At 35.3% G+C, this 16771-nt stretch overlaps 5 protein-coding genes and 1 long non-coding RNA gene across 7 annotated transcripts; 4 read left to right on the top strand and 2 right to left on the bottom strand.

Annotated features, from left to right (window-relative positions):
* The first annotated feature begins 740 nt into the window (after positions 1-740).
* AT1G14960 (Polyketide cyclase/dehydrase and lipid transport superfamily protein) lies at positions 741-1728 on the top strand. Its single transcript, NM_101365.3, has 2 exons — positions 741-1114; positions 1312-1728. The coding sequence occupies exons 1-2, from the start codon at positions 928-930 to the stop codon at positions 1584-1586; spliced, it is 462 nt and encodes a 153-aa protein (NP_172949.1). The 5' UTR covers positions 741-927; the 3' UTR covers positions 1587-1728.
* A 922-nt stretch (positions 1729-2650) lies between these two features.
* On the top strand, positions 2651-3584 carry AT1G14950 (Polyketide cyclase/dehydrase and lipid transport superfamily protein). Its single transcript, NM_101364.4, has 2 exons — positions 2651-2962; positions 3052-3584. Exons 1-2 carry the CDS (start codon positions 2776-2778, stop codon positions 3330-3332), a joined length of 468 nt encoding a protein of 155 aa, NP_172948.1. The 5' UTR covers positions 2651-2775; the 3' UTR covers positions 3333-3584.
* Positions 3585-5355: 1771 nt separating this feature from the next.
* AT1G14940 (Polyketide cyclase/dehydrase and lipid transport superfamily protein) lies at positions 5356-6383 on the top strand. Of its 2 annotated transcripts, none has more exons than NM_001198068.1 (2): positions 5356-5546; positions 5865-6376. In NM_001198068.1, the coding sequence occupies exons 1-2, from the start codon at positions 5408-5410 to the stop codon at positions 6143-6145; spliced, it is 420 nt and encodes a 139-aa protein (NP_001184997.1). In that variant the 5' UTR covers positions 5356-5407; the 3' UTR covers positions 6146-6376. The 2 variants fall into 2 exon arrangements, with proteins under 2 accessions (NP_001184997.1, NP_172947.1); NM_101363.4 differs by having other exon boundaries at positions 5357-5594; positions 5865-6383.
* Positions 6384-7815: 1432 nt separating this feature from the next.
* AT1G14930 (Polyketide cyclase/dehydrase and lipid transport superfamily protein) lies at positions 7816-8657 on the top strand. The gene is made up of 2 exons (NM_101362.3): positions 7816-8071; positions 8175-8657. Exons 1-2 carry the CDS (start codon positions 7885-7887, stop codon positions 8453-8455), a joined length of 468 nt encoding a protein of 155 aa, NP_172946.1. The 5' UTR covers positions 7816-7884; the 3' UTR covers positions 8456-8657.
* An 847-nt stretch (positions 8658-9504) lies between these two features.
* Positions 9505-11938, bottom strand: GAI (GRAS family transcription factor family protein). Its single transcript, NM_101361.3, has one exon. The coding sequence runs from the start codon at positions 11504-11506 to the stop codon at positions 9905-9907; it is 1602 nt and encodes a 533-aa protein (NP_172945.1). The 5' UTR covers positions 11507-11938; the 3' UTR covers positions 9505-9904.
* Positions 11939-13653: 1715 nt separating this feature from the next.
* Positions 13654-14262, bottom strand: AT1G05133. The gene has a single exon (NR_138841.1). It is a non-coding gene; the product is annotated as an other RNA (long non-coding RNA).
* Between the last annotated feature and the right edge of the window lie 2509 nt (positions 14263-16771).

The raw sequence follows: 16771 nt of genomic DNA, 5'->3' as shown, positions 1-16771 counted from the left end.
TGTCAAAAGATCTTACATGAGATCATCAATAATTCAGTATCGAGATACCCCTCTATTATTGATCTTAGTTTAACTTGAAAGAAGGACTTAGTTTAATTATTTCAAATATTTAACTTTGAACATATATTTCTGGTCTTAGTATATATGGTTATTTCAACTTTAAAACTAATTATGATGTTGACTTATAATGTAATGATTGAGTCCTATTTAATCTAAATATGACATATATATATATATATATATATATATTATATTGAATGATTTTTAACATTCTCAACTTACTTTTTTTTCTAAAATCTCTTTTTCGATTGATATACGACATTACTCAATTGACTAATCTTTTTGAAAAATTTGTGTGAGTCAGCAAATGGCTGGCATCTGTTTTTATATTGTATAACTAGTATTCGCGGTTCATTAAAAATACAAATTTAGTGATATTGTGAGAGACAAGAATATACGCAATTATTTTTCTAAGCATGTTGAATAATCCACAATTTGATATATGGTGTGAAATGATTGCATTAATATTAGAATATTAGCTAATCATTTCTAAGGGTGTAAATTTTTCCATCTAAAGGGTACTAGTAAAAAAAATTCTATAACGAATTTCTAAGGATGAAAATTATAACAATCAACATATTAACTGATTAATTTAGCTAACTGAACACATGATCATATAGCATATATATATATATCAATACGTGACTATAATTGTTTATAATATATGAACCGTCAACAATTTAAAAGCCGTATAAAAATTTTGGTAATAGTTTCCTTGTTAACGTAGCTTGGTGTTGAGCTTGTCTATATAAAGGAAGGGAGAGATCATAGTATTTGCATCAGAAAACAGGAATAAAAGCACTCAAAAGTCAAAGCGCGCGCGCGCACACACACACAAAAAACAATCCAAAGCTAATTGATTCATCAATGGCGATGTCGGGAACATACGTGACGGATGTGCCTCTTAAGGGATCGGCGGAGAAACACTATAAGAGGTGGAGGAGCGAGAACCACCTCGTCCCTGAAGCTATCGGCCACCTCATCCAAGGTGTCACCGTCCATGACGGCGATTGGGACTCTCACGGCACCATCAAAATCTGGAACTACACTCGTGGTTCGTATTTATACTCTTTTTCTCTTTATATAATGATACAAATGACTTAAAGGGTACACCTAGCTATATGTGATATTCATGAGTTTCCCTTACAAGTTATTTGTTTTAACATGGAAAAGTAGGGTTTGGTTATGGTTAGATATAAATGTGTATGTTGATTAGTATACAATCTTGTGGTGTTTGCGTGTGTGGTGAAGATGGGAAAGAGGAAGTATTGAAGGAGAGGATAGAGATGGACGACGAGAATATGGCGGTGACGATCAATGGACTCGATGGTCACGTCATGGAGGTCCTCAAGGTTTATGTCACGACGTTACATTTCATCCCCGAGTCCAAAGATGGCTGCGTCTGCAAAATTACTATGGTCTGGGAGAAACGCACCGAAGACTCCCCAGAGCCCATCGAATTCATGAAGTTCGTGGAACAGATGATTGCTCACATGGACGACCACATCCTCCAAAACCAGGAATGATGGATCGATGCTTAATCATCATCACATCCTCCTTTTATTTATCTTAATTAATGTGTGTCCATCTCGTACATGATATTAATATCATCATGGTGTTGTATGTCCAACGTTTATTTATAAAAGTATTGTTGTTCGTTTTTTTTTTGTCTTTCTTTTTAGTCACCATGATGTTCGTTTATTTAATACGTACTTGTACAATCTGGTATGAGCCCAAACTTATCCGGAAATAGTTGGGGATCTAGGTCAAGCGAGATAATCCAAAAGTATTACAAAAAGGCCGGTGCAGTGGTACACAGTAACATAAGAGATTTTAATATTTTCAAATAAGTTAATAACCCTAATTCTAAGATCAATAGTTAGATAACACAAAGTATGGCAAATAACCTAAAGCGAAGAGTGGGAATAGAGATGATGACACATAGACCACACGTGTGGACTACCAGTATCACTATGACGTTGAGTAGCATTAAATAACCCAAAACGGTCGAAGTTTCACCTACTTCTTTTTTTTGTCCGTCTCTTTCGCTCAGGTCTTTTTTTTCCCCTTTACTCGCTGTTTATCTAATTATCAATCTGTGATACATATATCTCCACTTTTTGTAACTGCATTCCCTCATGGGTTAAGCTTTTATCGCAAATATTGTAATATTTTTCTGCTTTGTACAACATTTTTAACAAATAGATAAGTATGTTCCCAAATAGTTGGTTTATTTCCAACTGTTTTCCCTAAGTGTTTGTAAATTGTAAATCTGATTAACGTGAGGAACACTAACCATTCCAATTCAACCGGCCAGCAAATCCCAAAAATTTGTTCCGACCATATATAATAATTTGATAGTTTTCAGCACAATGGATGGCATGCAAAATATTTGTTGGTCATTTTTATTATAAATTCGAACGTCACATTTTTTAGTGGTAACGTTACATCTGTATACAAAAAAGACAAACAAGATTTAATCCAAACTCTACAGCACATATATTTTAAGTAAAATCTGATTTTGATTTTATATATGTTTAATTCTTGAAAAAGTCATACATATATATCTGGTTTCTTGTAATGTTGTGACGAGTTTGTGTATATAAGCGAAGGGGGATGCTTTAGTTTTTGTACACCTCCATAGAAAATAAACAATTGGCATTTGCATAAACACTTTCAAAAACAAGTAATCAAAAGTATTTTAGAAGCTTCATCATGGCGACGTCAGGTACATACGTGACAGAAGTTCCTCTGAAAGGGTCAGCGAAGAACCACTACAAGAGGTGGAAGAGCGAAAACCAACTCTTCCCTGACGCCATTGGCCATCATATCCAAGGTGTCACCGTTCACGAGGGCGACTGGGACTCCCACGGGGCCATCAAGTCCTGGAACTACACATGCGGTCCTCTATCTCATTCTCTATTTGTATGAATATGTGTTTATTACTAGCTAGGGTTTCTATTAATGAAAGGTTCATGTAAATATATGAAGATGGGAAGCAAGAGGTGTTCAAGGAGAAGAGGGAGTTAGACGACCAGAAGATGGCGGTGACGTTTAGAGGGCTGGATGGTCATGTGATGGAGCAGCTTAAGGTGTATGACGTCATCTTCCAATTCGTCCCTAAGTCTCAGGAAGGTTGCGTCTGCAAAGTCACTATGTTTTGGGAGAAGCGCTACGAAGACTCTCCAGAGCCCATCAAGTACATGAAGTTCGTCACGAGCTTGGCTGCTGACATGGATGACCACATTCTCAAGAACCAGAGCAAGGCTTAATCATCATAGTGACCATACTTATGAAGATAAAAATAAATAAAGAAACATCCTAATATATATGTGTGTGTGTCGTTTGTGTTTGTCTTGTACATGATGAAACCGCCTCCTTGTCTTGTGTACATTTTATGCTGATAATAATGGCGGTACGTCTTGTAAACTTATGCATGTATCATCTCTGTCTTTGATGATTTGATGTTGTTATGGTGTAGTATTGGTGTTCGTAATATATAAAGAGCACAATATTAGGATGTATAGTCTCACTGTATATCACATAATTAATTTCATAAAGAAAGAGAAAAAGTATTAAAGAAATTTGTACGAGGTAACAACTTGACTAACCTGCAGAATCCAAAATATCCATTAATGAATCAACAAAAGCAGACATACAAAATAAAACTTACAAATCTTTTGCATTAACTATAGAAACAAACAAACCAAACCACATGTATGCTCTTATACTGATTAAAAGTCATGTAAATCCTATAACAAAAACATACTTCTAGTTAAAATAATTTACGTATTAAAACTACATAAAACAATAAAAGAATAAGAATGTTATTAAATAATCATCTTAATTTGACATCTTATCAGATTTCTTTAGCTAAAAAAAGTTTGTTTAATGGTTGGACTTGCAAGCAACACCATGAAGGTGGTATAATTATAGTTATTTTTTAAATTAATTTATAATTATAGCTTTTTATCTCAACGAAGTTGCATCATTATTCCAAATAGGTCTTCGTGCAACAATATGATCCATGTAGCGCTTGCAAATGATGCATTACTGATTTTTGTCTATCATATATTATCACATTAGTCTTGATTTTTGTAATCACTTCTCAGCTTCTTCTACTCTAATTATGCTCTGTACAATTTATTTTTTCAGTAAAAATAACCACAATCAAATAAATATTCAATGAATAAGAGAAGATAGATTTGTAGTAATTAAACCATAGTAATTTTTCTGTATGTAGGTTCAAGTCTTTTGAATTTAGAAGTCTATAACTTAAAAGAAACGGAAATTAAGATATGCATGTGTGATAAGAAAGTACTAAATCCGAAGAAAAAAACGTATGGGTGCAAAGAATCTATAAGGAGGAATAGATGGACATGAAGACACTTAGTCCACACGTGTGGAGCACCAATATCACTATGATGTCGTTGATCTGCAAATTACGCAAAACCTCTTATGCCTAGGTTTATTCTCTTTCTCAGTCGGTATTTATCCAATGAAATGATTAATCATCCAGTCAATAATCGGTTACCTAATACCTATGAGTCTCTGACTATATATGAATAATGACATTCTAACCGAGTCGAAACTTAATCCAGCTTTTACAAACTATCTTCACATGTCATCACTTAAAATGATATGGAGGTTGTACTAGATTTAACGATATTTCCAAGCGATTGGATATTTTAGATAATTCAATTTGTAGTTTATAGATTAAATATTTCCTCTTATACATATATTGAACGTTTGAGTTATGGTAAGGAAAAACTAACTTGAATTGGTCGGAGACTAAAACCTAATATGCTTTAAGAGACAATGGCGTGTTCGTATAATAGGTTGTTAGTCTATGTTTGGTTTGGGATTTTTGTTGTTAGAATCAGAGTAATAGTTCAACTTTCTATTAAGGTGTTTGTTTTTCAAATATTAGCTTTACTTTTTAATTTTGATTTTGGAGTTTATAAAATTCAATCTAGAAACTACAGTTAAAACAAATTAGATCTAGAACTAGAGTTAAAATAGTCAACAATCTAGCTCAAAAACCGGTCGTTCAGAAAGAAACTATATATGGGTGCACAATTTTATTTCTGGAGTAAAACTAAGCATTCATACTCAGGATCTAGTAGATGGTGAACAAATGATTTTTTTTAGCTCTAATTAAAAGAATTAAACCCTATATTTGAAGGAGACAATTATGTATAATGTTACATATACATATATATATATAGCCGTTTTGCTATTTGTAGTGTTGTGGTGAGTTTCGTGTATATAAAGGAAGTGCGACACTTGAGTATTTGCATCAAACAAAACACTTGACACATTTCAAAAGAAAACAATCAATCGAGAAATGGCAATGTCTGGAACATACGTGGCGGAGGTACCGCTTAAGGGATCGGCGGAGAAACACTACAAGAAGTGGAGGAACGAAAACCACGTCTTCCAGGATGCCGTCGGCCACCACATCCAAGGTTGCACTATGCATGACGGTGACTGGGACTCCCACGGCTCCATCAGATCATGGAATATCACATGCGGTCTCTACTTTACCTTCTCTCTTTTTTTGTAGTATTTTGGTAGTTTTAGATTTTTGGTCCATATATTTTTTGGGGCCAAGGAATAAGGTAGATAAGTCCTCTCCCAGATGTTGGTAGCTAGGCCTCGAACCTTCTCAAACTCTCCTCCAAGAGTTTCAAAGTAGGGCTACCGACACCGGGTGTCCACTCTCTTTAATCATGTTTGGTAATACGAGGATTGACGATCGGCTAATTTGGTCTAGCATTGTGTGTGTGTGTGTTTGTATGAAGATGGAAAGCCGGAAGTCTTCAAGGAGAAGAGAGAGATAGACGACGAAAAGATGGCGTTGACGTTGAAAGGGCTAGAGGGTCAAGCGATGGAGAAGTACAAGAAGTATGAGGTTATCTACCAGTTCATTCCCAAGTCGAAGGAAGGCTGCGTCTGCAAAATCACTCTCATATGGGAAAAGCGCAACGAAAACTCCCCCGAACCCATCAACTACATGAAGTTTGTCAAGAGCTTAGTTGCTGACATGGACGACCACGTCCTCAATGGCCAGAACAAAGCTTGAATCCCCTCTATGGTCATCGTCGAATGGTCTTCATCTTTATGTGTGTGTATCTTTTGTGTATCTTTACGTACGTACGTGACTTATCATCCGCCTCTTTCCCCCTTTATACATGTTATGCTAATAATAATGGCGGTCTTGGAAGCCTATGTATCATCTCTGTTTGATGATTACATGTTGTTATGATGTTTTCGTGGTGTAAGTGTGTGTTCGTAATAAAATAGTAATTGTAAGACGTAAAATAGCCCATAATATTAGGATGTATATATATACCCTCAATCGTCATTATCTATCACATAAGTATCTTCACTAAAATAGGTAACCTTTTCAAGAAGCAGATCAATTGACAATTTAATTTTGCTCCAACCTTATCATCTCTTGTATAATTTTTGGATGTGCATTTATGAGAATCTCAATGTGATTTATGCGATCACTCCTTAATTTGTTTGATGATTGGACTCGCAACACTATGAAGTTGGTATAATTATAACGTTTCATCTCAACGAAGTGACTAATTCATCTCAAAGTAGTCTTCATGGAAACAATATGATCCCTACCATGCAGTGCTAATGTTTAATACTAGGTTTCCTTTTCTTTTCATATATCACATTGAGATTCTCATAAATGCATATTCACTATGATCGTCATAATAAACGTCTTATACAAGATCGTAAAAAAATTATTCTCGTTTACCGTAAAGTCTTTTAACTAAAAAAGGGGAATATTGAAATATTCATGCATGTGGGTGTGATAATTAAGAAGTACGAACGATATGACCAAAAAAAGATAACCAAGTAAAGACTGAAATTTAGAAATCTATAACAATCTGCAGCTTTTACAAAGAAAGAATAAACTAAACATAGATACCCTAAATAGATTATTCTAATACGTACTAAAAAACTTATAAAACCTGAACACTCTACATATATTCTTAATTATATTATATACAAAATACTAATATATATTGGATAATCATTAATCCCACATTTTATCATAAACTCGGATCAATCCAATTCCAACATTGATTCATATGTGGGAATATCAATATATGCATAACTAATTTTGATGGACACGTTTCGTATCTAATTGAAGGACAGTTTTCAGTTGTTATATATTCATATTTTATGTAAATTAAAGATACTTCTTAAGTCGATGGTTATAACATAAAAGGGTGCTTGTGTCAAAACAAAACAAAAATAGGTTCAAAGAATCTATAAGTGTGAGGTAATTTGGACATGACGACACATGGGATACACATGTGGAGCATATCACTATGACATCTATGGTCATTAAATAACGCAAAACCCTCTTGCCCGTCTATTTCGCCCTACTTTTCTTGCTTCTTTTTATCCAGTTAATAATCTGTTATGTGTTATCTATTAATAATGACATATTCCAACCAATTCAAACCTTATATTCAAGCGCTTACAAACTATCCTTACGTATACATTTCTTTAACTTTCACTTAAAATAAAACAATTATTTGGTTAAAAGTCACTTAAAATGGTACGGATGGACTAAGCATTTCATATTCAGGATTTAGCAAATGTTAAACGAATGAAATCTTTATCTTATAGTTTAAAAGATATAAACCACCTATAATTAAATCTTTATCGCCATAATTTCGTTTCTTGTTAGTGTTGTGGTGAGTCTTAATTTGTATATAAAGGAAGCGCAACACTTGGGTTTTTCCATCGAATAAAACACTTGACACATTTCAAAAGAAAACAATCAATCAAGAAATGGCGATGTCAGGAAAATACGTGGCGGAAGTACCGCTGAAAGGGTCGGCGGAGAAACACTACAGGCGATGGAGGAGCCAAAACAATCTCTTCCCGGACGCCATCGGCCACCATGTCCAAGGCGTCACCGTCCACGATGGCGACTGGGACTCCCACGGCTCCATCAAATCCTGGAACTACACACTTGGTCCATACTTTACTCTATCTCTTTCTGTGTTTGGTAACACGCGAGGATTGGATGATATCTATATATTCTAATGTGGACTAAAAATGTGTGTGTGTGTATGAAGATGGGAAGCCGGAAGTCATCAAGGAGAAAAGAGAGATAGACGACGAGAAGATGGCGTTGACGTTCAGAGGACTAGAGGGTCATGTGATGGAGAAGTACAAGAAGTATGAGGTTATCTTACAGTTCATTCCCAAGTCGAACGAAGGCTGCGTCTGCAAAGTCACTCTGATATGGGAGAATCGCAACGAAGACTCCCCCGAACCCATCAACTACATGAAGTTTGTCAAGAGCTTAGTTGCTGATATGGATGACCACATCCTCAAGGGCCAGAACAAAGCTTAATAACCCTCCATGGTCATCGTCGTAAATCATCCTCATGCATGTGTCTTTTGTACTTGTCTCGTAAGTGCCTTTATCATCCGCCTTTACATGTTATGCTAATAATAATGGCGGTCTTGTTAAGCAATTGTATTGTATGCTTATGTATACCATCTCTGTCTGTGATGTTATTATGCGTGTTCGTAATAAAATAAGTGTGTTAGTTATACGATTTTGTGTAAGATATAAAGCGGATGTATGTTAGTCATTTAGTCTCATGACTCTCATTATCCATCTCCTAATAAAAATTTCATCAAAATAGATAAAGAAAGTTTTTCACGAGGGGAGAGAGATTGATTAACCAAAATCCAAAATATCCATAATTCTGAAACAAAATCAAACACATACAAAAGTAAATATGCAAATATATTTTTCCGCCTAAAGACTCTCACGTCTCCTCCTCTCCCTTCTATAGAACGTATAAACCCTAGATTTTAGAACCCTCTGTTTTGCCAATTGACCAATTCCCACCTCAAAGTTGCTATCTTTTTTTCTGAACCATTTCTACTTGTTTTGGGATTTTTACTAAGGCCCATTAGCACTTATTCGGCCCATATATGTGGGGTAGCAAAAGTTGACTATAATCAACCATCAAACCGCCCTCGTGCCCTTTTTATACATCACAAAGGATCAAATGTCACAGTCACTCAACTATATAATACCAAAGGGTCACGAGTGAAGTCTAGTCTACTACCACCACTGTCGAATGTTTTTTTATCTCTTAAACAAGTTCGTAAACCAACTTCAATTGCTGTCAAAAAAAAAAAAAAAAAACTTCAGTCTTTTATTTACGAAGAACATCAACATCTCCCATTTTTACATATGTGGAATTATTTATGTGCAGTTGATGTTGAACAATATAATCCGCCTACTCTTTTTTTTTTTTAGGTGACATATATAATCGCCTACTATATCTTTCAGATACATGTATTAAAGGTGGACATTTGTATCTTTTCGGTTTCTTTTGTTTACTTTTCTTCTTTCAAATTAACAAATAAGAAAACTGAAAACGACTTAGCATTGTTAAAATAATCTGGTCCACCTATAATACCATGCACATTAAAAGAGCATATTCATGAGAATCAGCACATTATCATAAGAGACAGTTTAATCAGGCTCATTAGTCATTACAATGAATTTTATAGATGGTGACACTCAAGATGATTTTATTTCAACCAATTGCACATACTTGGTAACACATACTTCTATTTCTGCCTATCCAATTTACCCTCCAATGTCACATGCAAAAAAAAAAAACTCTCCAAAGCGAGATTAAAATTTTTCAATTACCTAATATAATGAAAGATAAGATCTTAACAAGTGACAAAGGGAAAAACAGTAGGATTTAGTTTGGCTTCGGTCGGAAATCTATCATCATAACCGGTTCAACAGATCAATTCATTGAGCCACCATCTAATTGGTGGAGAGTTTCCAAGCCGAGGTGGCTATGAGCGGTCGTGTGTGCCAACCCAACATGAGACAGCCGTCACTCTCCTCCACCCGATAACCCTCACCGCCGTTGAACAGAGCCAAAAGCATACTCGCTTGCTTAAACGCATTCGAACCAATATGTGCAGCCGCAAACCCAGCAGACCCGAACCGGTTCCTCCACTGACTCAACGTTTCATGACGCTCAACTCGGTCAGGTCCATCACAAGCCACAACGTTGCAGATCTGTTTACCCAAGTAAACCTCCGACATGACCTTGTCTTGACCACTCGGTACACCTTCCAACGAGTCAAACAACGTCGAGTAATAATGCAACGACTCAGTAAACCGATCTAAGAAAATCGGACTATTATGGTTCGATTCCTGCTCAACCACAGTGAAAATCTCCGGTTTAATCTGATTCACCACACCAAGAACCTTATCGATCGCACCAGGTCGTCCCAAGAGCTTGTGAAGCTCGAAAACAGAGTTAACCGCAACAGATTCAATCTCACTTGGTCTAAGCTCAAGCATCGAAGCATCAAGATCAGCTAAAGTGTTAGCCACAAATCCTCTGTACTCAAACTCAACGTGAATCGCCTCAGCTAAATGAGCCAGCTTACACCCAACTTCATGAAGATAATCGAAATTATCCGGTGCCGGTGGACCAATTCCGGTTAACCGGAAAACAGGAGGACCACCAGGTCGAAGCGCAAGAGCCTGCATAAGCGCCGGCCATTGAAGACCTTGACTCATAGAGAAATCAATGACATGAACTCTTTTCTTCCCTTGAAAAGCTTCGAGAATCGCTTGATTCGCCGTGAAGTGAGCGAACTTGAGATAAGGACAAGTCTCGTAGAAGTGCATCTGAAGAGTATCGGAGAGAGAGTGGTCGATTGGACTCTGCGACGGAGAGAGACGGTAAATCCGCCGCGCGAGAGCTTCGGCGAAGTAAGTAGCGACTTTTCTCATCGCTCCGATTTGAGAAACGGCTAAGAATCCGATTTGCTTCACCAGAGCTTCCGCTACAGTCAGATTCTCTTTCTGAACAGCTTCAGCGCAAGCCAAAAGCGCGTGAACGAGACGCACACCGTTCTCCTGCGAGTCAACCAGGACAACATGCCGAGTTGACTCAGCCGTCGCTGTAGTGGTTTCCACGACGCCGTTTGAGCATTTCAACCGCTTGTTTGTAGTATACGTATCTCCTCCGCCGCCTTGGTTAGACGAAGAAGCCGAATCGATAGCGAACTGATTGAGAATCGCGTCACCGGGAATAGCTTTAAGATCGTACTCGGCGTTAGACGACGGAGGATTAAGGTCGGTGAGCATAGAATCAAGCCACGTGTAAAGCTCCGCCGGATTATAGTGAACAGTCTCAGTAGCGAGTTGAGAAAGATCGTCTTCTTGAACATTAGACATCATAACTTCAAGCTGCTCGAGTTTCTGAGCAACATCAGCCATTTCGGATGACCTAACCTTGTAACCAAGAACAGCTAGAAGCTCATCCATGCCGTTACCGTCGTCTTCTTCATTCATCATCATAGTCTTCTTATCTTGATGATGATGATGATGATGATCTCTCTTCATGGTTGGTTTTTTTTCAGAGATGGATCTAAAAGGTTTTTCCTTCAATGTCGGATCTAGGTTTTGCTTTATTTGGGAAGGTGAAGAATCTTTAGCTTCGGGGATCGGTTAGGACTGCTTAGGATTTGTTTTTTCACTCCACTACCACTTCTAATAACAAAATAAATTGTAAAAATAGAGAGGAAGGTTATAAGAAAAAAAATGATTATTATTGTTGAGAATAAAAAGGCTCGTGATGGGGCTCGATGTCCGATGAATCATGGATCAGAGGGCTAACAGCAACATCTACAGCTCAAAGAGATAAGGCTGAAAATCACACACACACCAAAATTTGTAATTAGGGAATATATTGAAATTAATAAACTAATATATTAGGGAATATATAGCTTTTTACAGATTAATATTTTCTAAAGTTAGTATTACTTTAGAGTTTAGATGGTCATACAATTTTGAACAACTAAAAAGATTGTCATGCAACTAGTGGTACAATTTACTTTTTGTCGCTTTTTTAAGGAGTTTGTTGTGTTGGTTTTGTGTGATTGTAACTTTTGATCTAAAATACAGATATTTTTTATTAAAAAGTTTAAGTATTTAGTATAGTCTTATTAAATAAAATGGAACTTTTGTATTGGGAAAAGTAAACCATCATTAAACCCATTATGGAAATTAATATTCCATTTTATTAAAAAGAGATTGAGGGACTATGACGTTTTCCCGTTTTAGTTTTAAATTGTTAAAAAATTTAAATTGAATATAAGAAAAAGCTCCTTTTCTAACATTTTTTATAAGATCTTTAAAAAAAAAATTAAACCTTATTAGTATTTATCTGTAAGAGTGGATAAGAACTAGTAACATTTTCATTAATTACAAAAGACTTTTATATTTGTTCTTTGGATGGGGAACTAAAAGCTTTCATCATACTGTTTGAGTGCCCTAGCCTTCCCCTTTGTAATAATGTAGGCATGTTTCGAGCAAGGGGGTAGAAAAGTAAACTGCAGTATATATAAACCCATTTCAAAATAACAGTAATTATCAAATAGTAGCATTCAGTCTTTACACTTAAATAGCATTCACTATTTTGTCAATTACATGTTACGATAGAGTTAAGTTGTAATCGTTTCTTTTTAAAGTATAGTCTCGATTTTTTTTGCTATTTGTAGATAAAATTGGTTAATACAATTGTAGTATGTACTTAACGCCGTCGCTTACGGCAACTATTCTTAAATCATAATAAGATTACACAGATCAGAAAATAACAATTAGTCCCACTAATTAATGTCTTACAAAAATATTCGAAATTATTTTCGTGAAAATCAGAACTGACAACATGTGATTGGGTCCACGTGTAAAACGGGTCCCTTGAACTTACCGTACGCCATTTAGACTGTGGTCCCAAAGATCCCATGTGATTATTACACGTCTCTAAAGTATTTTTATACGCTAGGCCCTGATGAGAATTGAGATGACCATTCCCACCGTTGACGGCTCTTCGTATGGACCATCTCAATTAACGCTGTGCTACATGGTTGGTTACATGTTCTTGTGTTCCACGAATAATTATGCTCCGTTACATCATTTTCTCACAAAAAAAAAAAAACTGTTTATATTTTTAGCCACTTCACAAAAATTTATCAGATGGTATAATGGATCATTTCAATGTATATATACTATTACTTACGGAGTATAGAGTGACGTCGATAGTATTGGATTAAACATGCACCATGTCAATGTGTAATGTGTTACAAATTCGGTAGGTATAATTATTAATTTACTAGCAAAGAGAAAAAGACATCCAAAGTTTTTTACTTTGATTGGTTATCGTCATACTTGATATCAAGTGCTCTCGTTGATTAACCAAAAAAATTAAAGGTGCACTCATTGATTCCTTTATTTATTTTTTATAGTAGTAGAAGCTAACAAATGAAAATGGTGTCACATCATTCGTAATGAATATTTAGTCTGCTTTTTAGTCCAAACATTATTTTTTCTAAAGAAGTAATACAAGTCGTGATATATGTTAATTACATAAACAAGCCAATTTTAAACAAGTAAAATTGGATTACTGAATTCTTGAAATACTAGGCATTTTTGGAACAAAAAAAAAAAGGAAGAATAACTTGGGTTTACAAGATTGTTTGAGTCTTTTTGAAATAGTGAAAAAAGTGTCTCTTAACAAATTTCAATGATAGAGAACCATGCATACGCATCGGCACAAAATAGATGGACCAAAAAATGTGAATTGTCAAAATCTGATATGAGGTGGCAGATGGACCAATTGTGGGCGTTAACTTAACGGCACCAAAAAGTTGCATGATTACAATCAGCACTATAATTACTCTTTGTTTTGCTTTCTTCCATTGATTAACATTAAGTTGCATTTTCTTTTTGTCTGGTTAGGCATATGAGAGATAGAGATGAAATAGGTTGATGGAAGGCTTTGTAGTAGATGAATTAGAAGCTTAATTTGCAGCTTTGGTTTATTTAGCAAAACCAGACGGTGGTGGTAAGTGGTAACCATTTCGTGAGTGGGCGCGTGACGTTACGAACCAAAAAAAAAATCGCGTGGTTGGAGACAGCTCAGGCTAGTCTGGACAAGTGTCGTTTAAGCATGAAAGTTAGCGTTCTTCTGTTACAATCGCCGATCTGCTAATTGTAGGCGTACGATCATTTCTGGTCCATTCACGTGGCCGTGTCTAGTCTGTATTGTACGTTGCATTTAAACTCTAGTTACGCCTATACAAAATTTAAGCAACGTATTTGGTTAATAACTTAATACTCCTTCATTCTTCTAAGTAAGTAATTTTATAGCTTTAGAATGTTAATTATTCTCTTAGTTTTCCTTTAATTATACAACTTCAACTTTGAATGGCAAAATATAACAACAATAAAGACATACTAGACATTTTGTAACTATGTGTAAGATGTTAACCATCAATATTTTAGTAATCAATATGTGTTTATCATTTTTTTTTATATGAAGTCGTGTACTCGTGTGCTTTTGTGTTCTTTAAACATATTTTGTGCCAGAAAGATTCGAATTTGCCAAAGGAATAATTAAATCGGATGGTCAAACAAAACATGATATTTATCACTCGTGCTCTAATCTTGATTTGCTGAAATAGTAAAATAGTAAAACATGTCATGAGATCCGTATCTCTCAACTTAACACTTTAGGTCTAGGTTCTGTGTAATGTGTATATAAGCTTAACACTTGATTTTTAGGTTCCATAACAAACTCATTTAGAGATATGTGCATTCATTCACATTTCACACATAACAATAATGTTTGGAAGATCTATGAATATAATTTCATGGTTAATTTGTGTAATTTATTCGTTATGCATCCAAATCGCCTTCGCAATTCGAAGTACAAATGAGTACTCCAAACTAACTTAACATGAAACATTTATTTGTTATAAGTAATTGTGAACTTCTTTTTTTTTATGACAAATTGACAAGTAATTGTAGACATTAATTAATCAGATAATTAATTTTTAACTTGTAAAAAGCATATAGCAAAATATAAAGCCGGCAAATCTGGAACTGGACTGACACTAAGGTGTCGTGCGATGTCCTTGGGGTGGGGGAATATGAAGACATAATGGTGTGAGGCCATACGCACGTGTCCCTACATCGAATATCACATGTACTCTTGCTTCGATTTTATTTTTATCTGTTCATATTATTAACAAGATTCATGAATCTCTCTCTCCATAGACTCCGACGAAACACTGCCCATGTGAAGTTCACATTTGCATCCTGATATCAAACTTTAGAATTGCGGCTGACTTGCAAAATGAAAAAAATAACATATTAATTCTACGATTTCTAGTTTTCTATTAGCCGTAATATGGTTATAAAATCATTTGTTTGACAAATTAGATAGTTCTATTAGACTTTGTTTTACAATCATTTTGTTGTTTGTTCGTAACGTTTTCACAGTTATTGTTTGTAATTTTCTAGCTTTTTTTTTTTGCTGAATTTACATTTTATTACTTCTTATAAAATCTTTTACGTAGATAAATCACATAAATATATAATATAATCACGTAAAACATACTCTAGTAGCGAATGAATTAATCACCGTATATATAGACTGAGTATTCATGATATTATCTTCTCGATTCACGTAACCATCGGAGGGAGCGAGGAGAGGTACGACATTTGCTTTTGTTGGCGGCTGATCACGTGATGAATAAGAAAGAGGTGTCCTTGTTTTTATTCCACTTACCCATTCAATAACGTGGAAACAAAACGTATAGTACTTAAGCATTTTGTTCTTATAACCTACTTGACAGAATCAAAGATACATCATACGTCCCTAAATAATACTATATTCCAATTGTATATCTCCGAGTAAAATGCTAAAAGTAGCTTAAAGTACCATGAAAATGAATGTTAACACACCCAAAAACAAGTCTTATGCGGATAAGAAAGGAACGATGTTAACCAGCAACAATTATCATCGTTAACTTGGTCGTATCATCAAAACATGATAGTTTCATATATTTTACCATTGCGTGGACAGTGGACACTGGACGCTACGTGCAGGACTAGCCGAGTTGGGATCAAAAGACACATGAATTTGATGGGCTAGATGATTGATGTGGGAATCATTTGCACTATAGTACAGGCTTATTTTAAACTACTAAAGAATTGGGCTTGATCCATACTAAATAAACAACCCAATTCGTAAAATGTAGGGAGAATAAGGTGGTGACAAGTGATAACAGATTTGTGCTGATTCGGTAAAGTTGCATTCATTGTGATCTGCCATTCAAATCTGTACGAATAATATGACAACCCAATGAAAAAACATTGGACGAGAATTTGTTGACAACTACATACATTTTGTAACGAATTCATACAACTAGCAAAATGAAGATAAACTAACATTCAGTCGACCAATCGAAAATGTCAAATGAGAGTATTGATACAACTAGAGCTGCACCTATAACTCTATGACTATGTTTCTGTCCCCCACCAGCATTGGTGTGGTGATGCTTTTCCACAACTTCTTTAGTAGAAAAAAAGGACCCATAAAGGAATGCTTTTGGAAAAAGACAACCCCACTTTCATTATGATAACACAAAAACGGAATACATAAAAAATGATATAGTCAAGTAAAATTACAAAATCAGTGACTACAAAATTTGATTCGTATAGTTAAAAAATCACAATCTAATCAAAGTTATATATTGGACGCTAGATAACATTTAGCCACAAAAGGTTAATCCACAAATTATAAATTTTAGTATAAGTCATGAG

The sequence above is a fragment of the Arabidopsis thaliana genome (genome assembly GCF_000001735.4).
Source record: "Arabidopsis thaliana chromosome 1 sequence".
Classification (NCBI taxonomy): Eukaryota; Viridiplantae; Streptophyta; class Magnoliopsida; order Brassicales; family Brassicaceae; genus Arabidopsis; species Arabidopsis thaliana.
This window is presented reverse-complemented; position numbering and strand designations above follow the sequence as displayed.

What these genes read in the sequence shown, in the direction of transcription:
- AT1G14960 (NM_101365.3), top strand. Translation starts at nt 928, where the DNA reads ATGGCGATGTCGGGAACATACGTGACGGATGTGCCTCTTAAGGGATCG. An exon ending in AATCTGGAACTACACTCGTG is followed by an intron (nt 1,115 to 1,311) that starts GTTCGTATTTAT and finishes TGTGTGGTGAAG; the next exon opens with ATGGGAAAGAGGAAGTATTG.
- AT1G14950 (NM_101364.4), top strand. Translation starts at nt 2,776, where the DNA reads ATGGCGACGTCAGGTACATACGTGACAGAAGTTCCTCTGAAAGGGTCA. An exon ending in GTCCTGGAACTACACATGCG is followed by an intron (nt 2,963 to 3,051) that starts GTCCTCTATCTC and finishes AAATATATGAAG; the next exon opens with ATGGGAAGCAAGAGGTGTTC.
- AT1G14940 (NM_101363.4), top strand. Translation starts at nt 5,408, where the DNA reads ATGGCAATGTCTGGAACATACGTGGCGGAGGTACCGCTTAAGGGATCG. An exon ending in ATCATGGAATATCACATGCG is followed by an intron (nt 5,595 to 5,864) that starts GTCTCTACTTTA and finishes GTTTGTATGAAG; the next exon opens with ATGGAAAGCCGGAAGTCTTC.
- AT1G14930 (NM_101362.3), top strand. Translation starts at nt 7,885, where the DNA reads ATGGCGATGTCAGGAAAATACGTGGCGGAAGTACCGCTGAAAGGGTCG. An exon ending in ATCCTGGAACTACACACTTG is followed by an intron (nt 8,072 to 8,174) that starts GTCCATACTTTA and finishes GTGTGTATGAAG; the next exon opens with ATGGGAAGCCGGAAGTCATC.
- GAI (NM_101361.3), bottom strand. Translation starts at nt 11,506, where the DNA reads ATGAAGAGAGATCATCATCATCATCATCATCAAGATAAGAAGACTATG.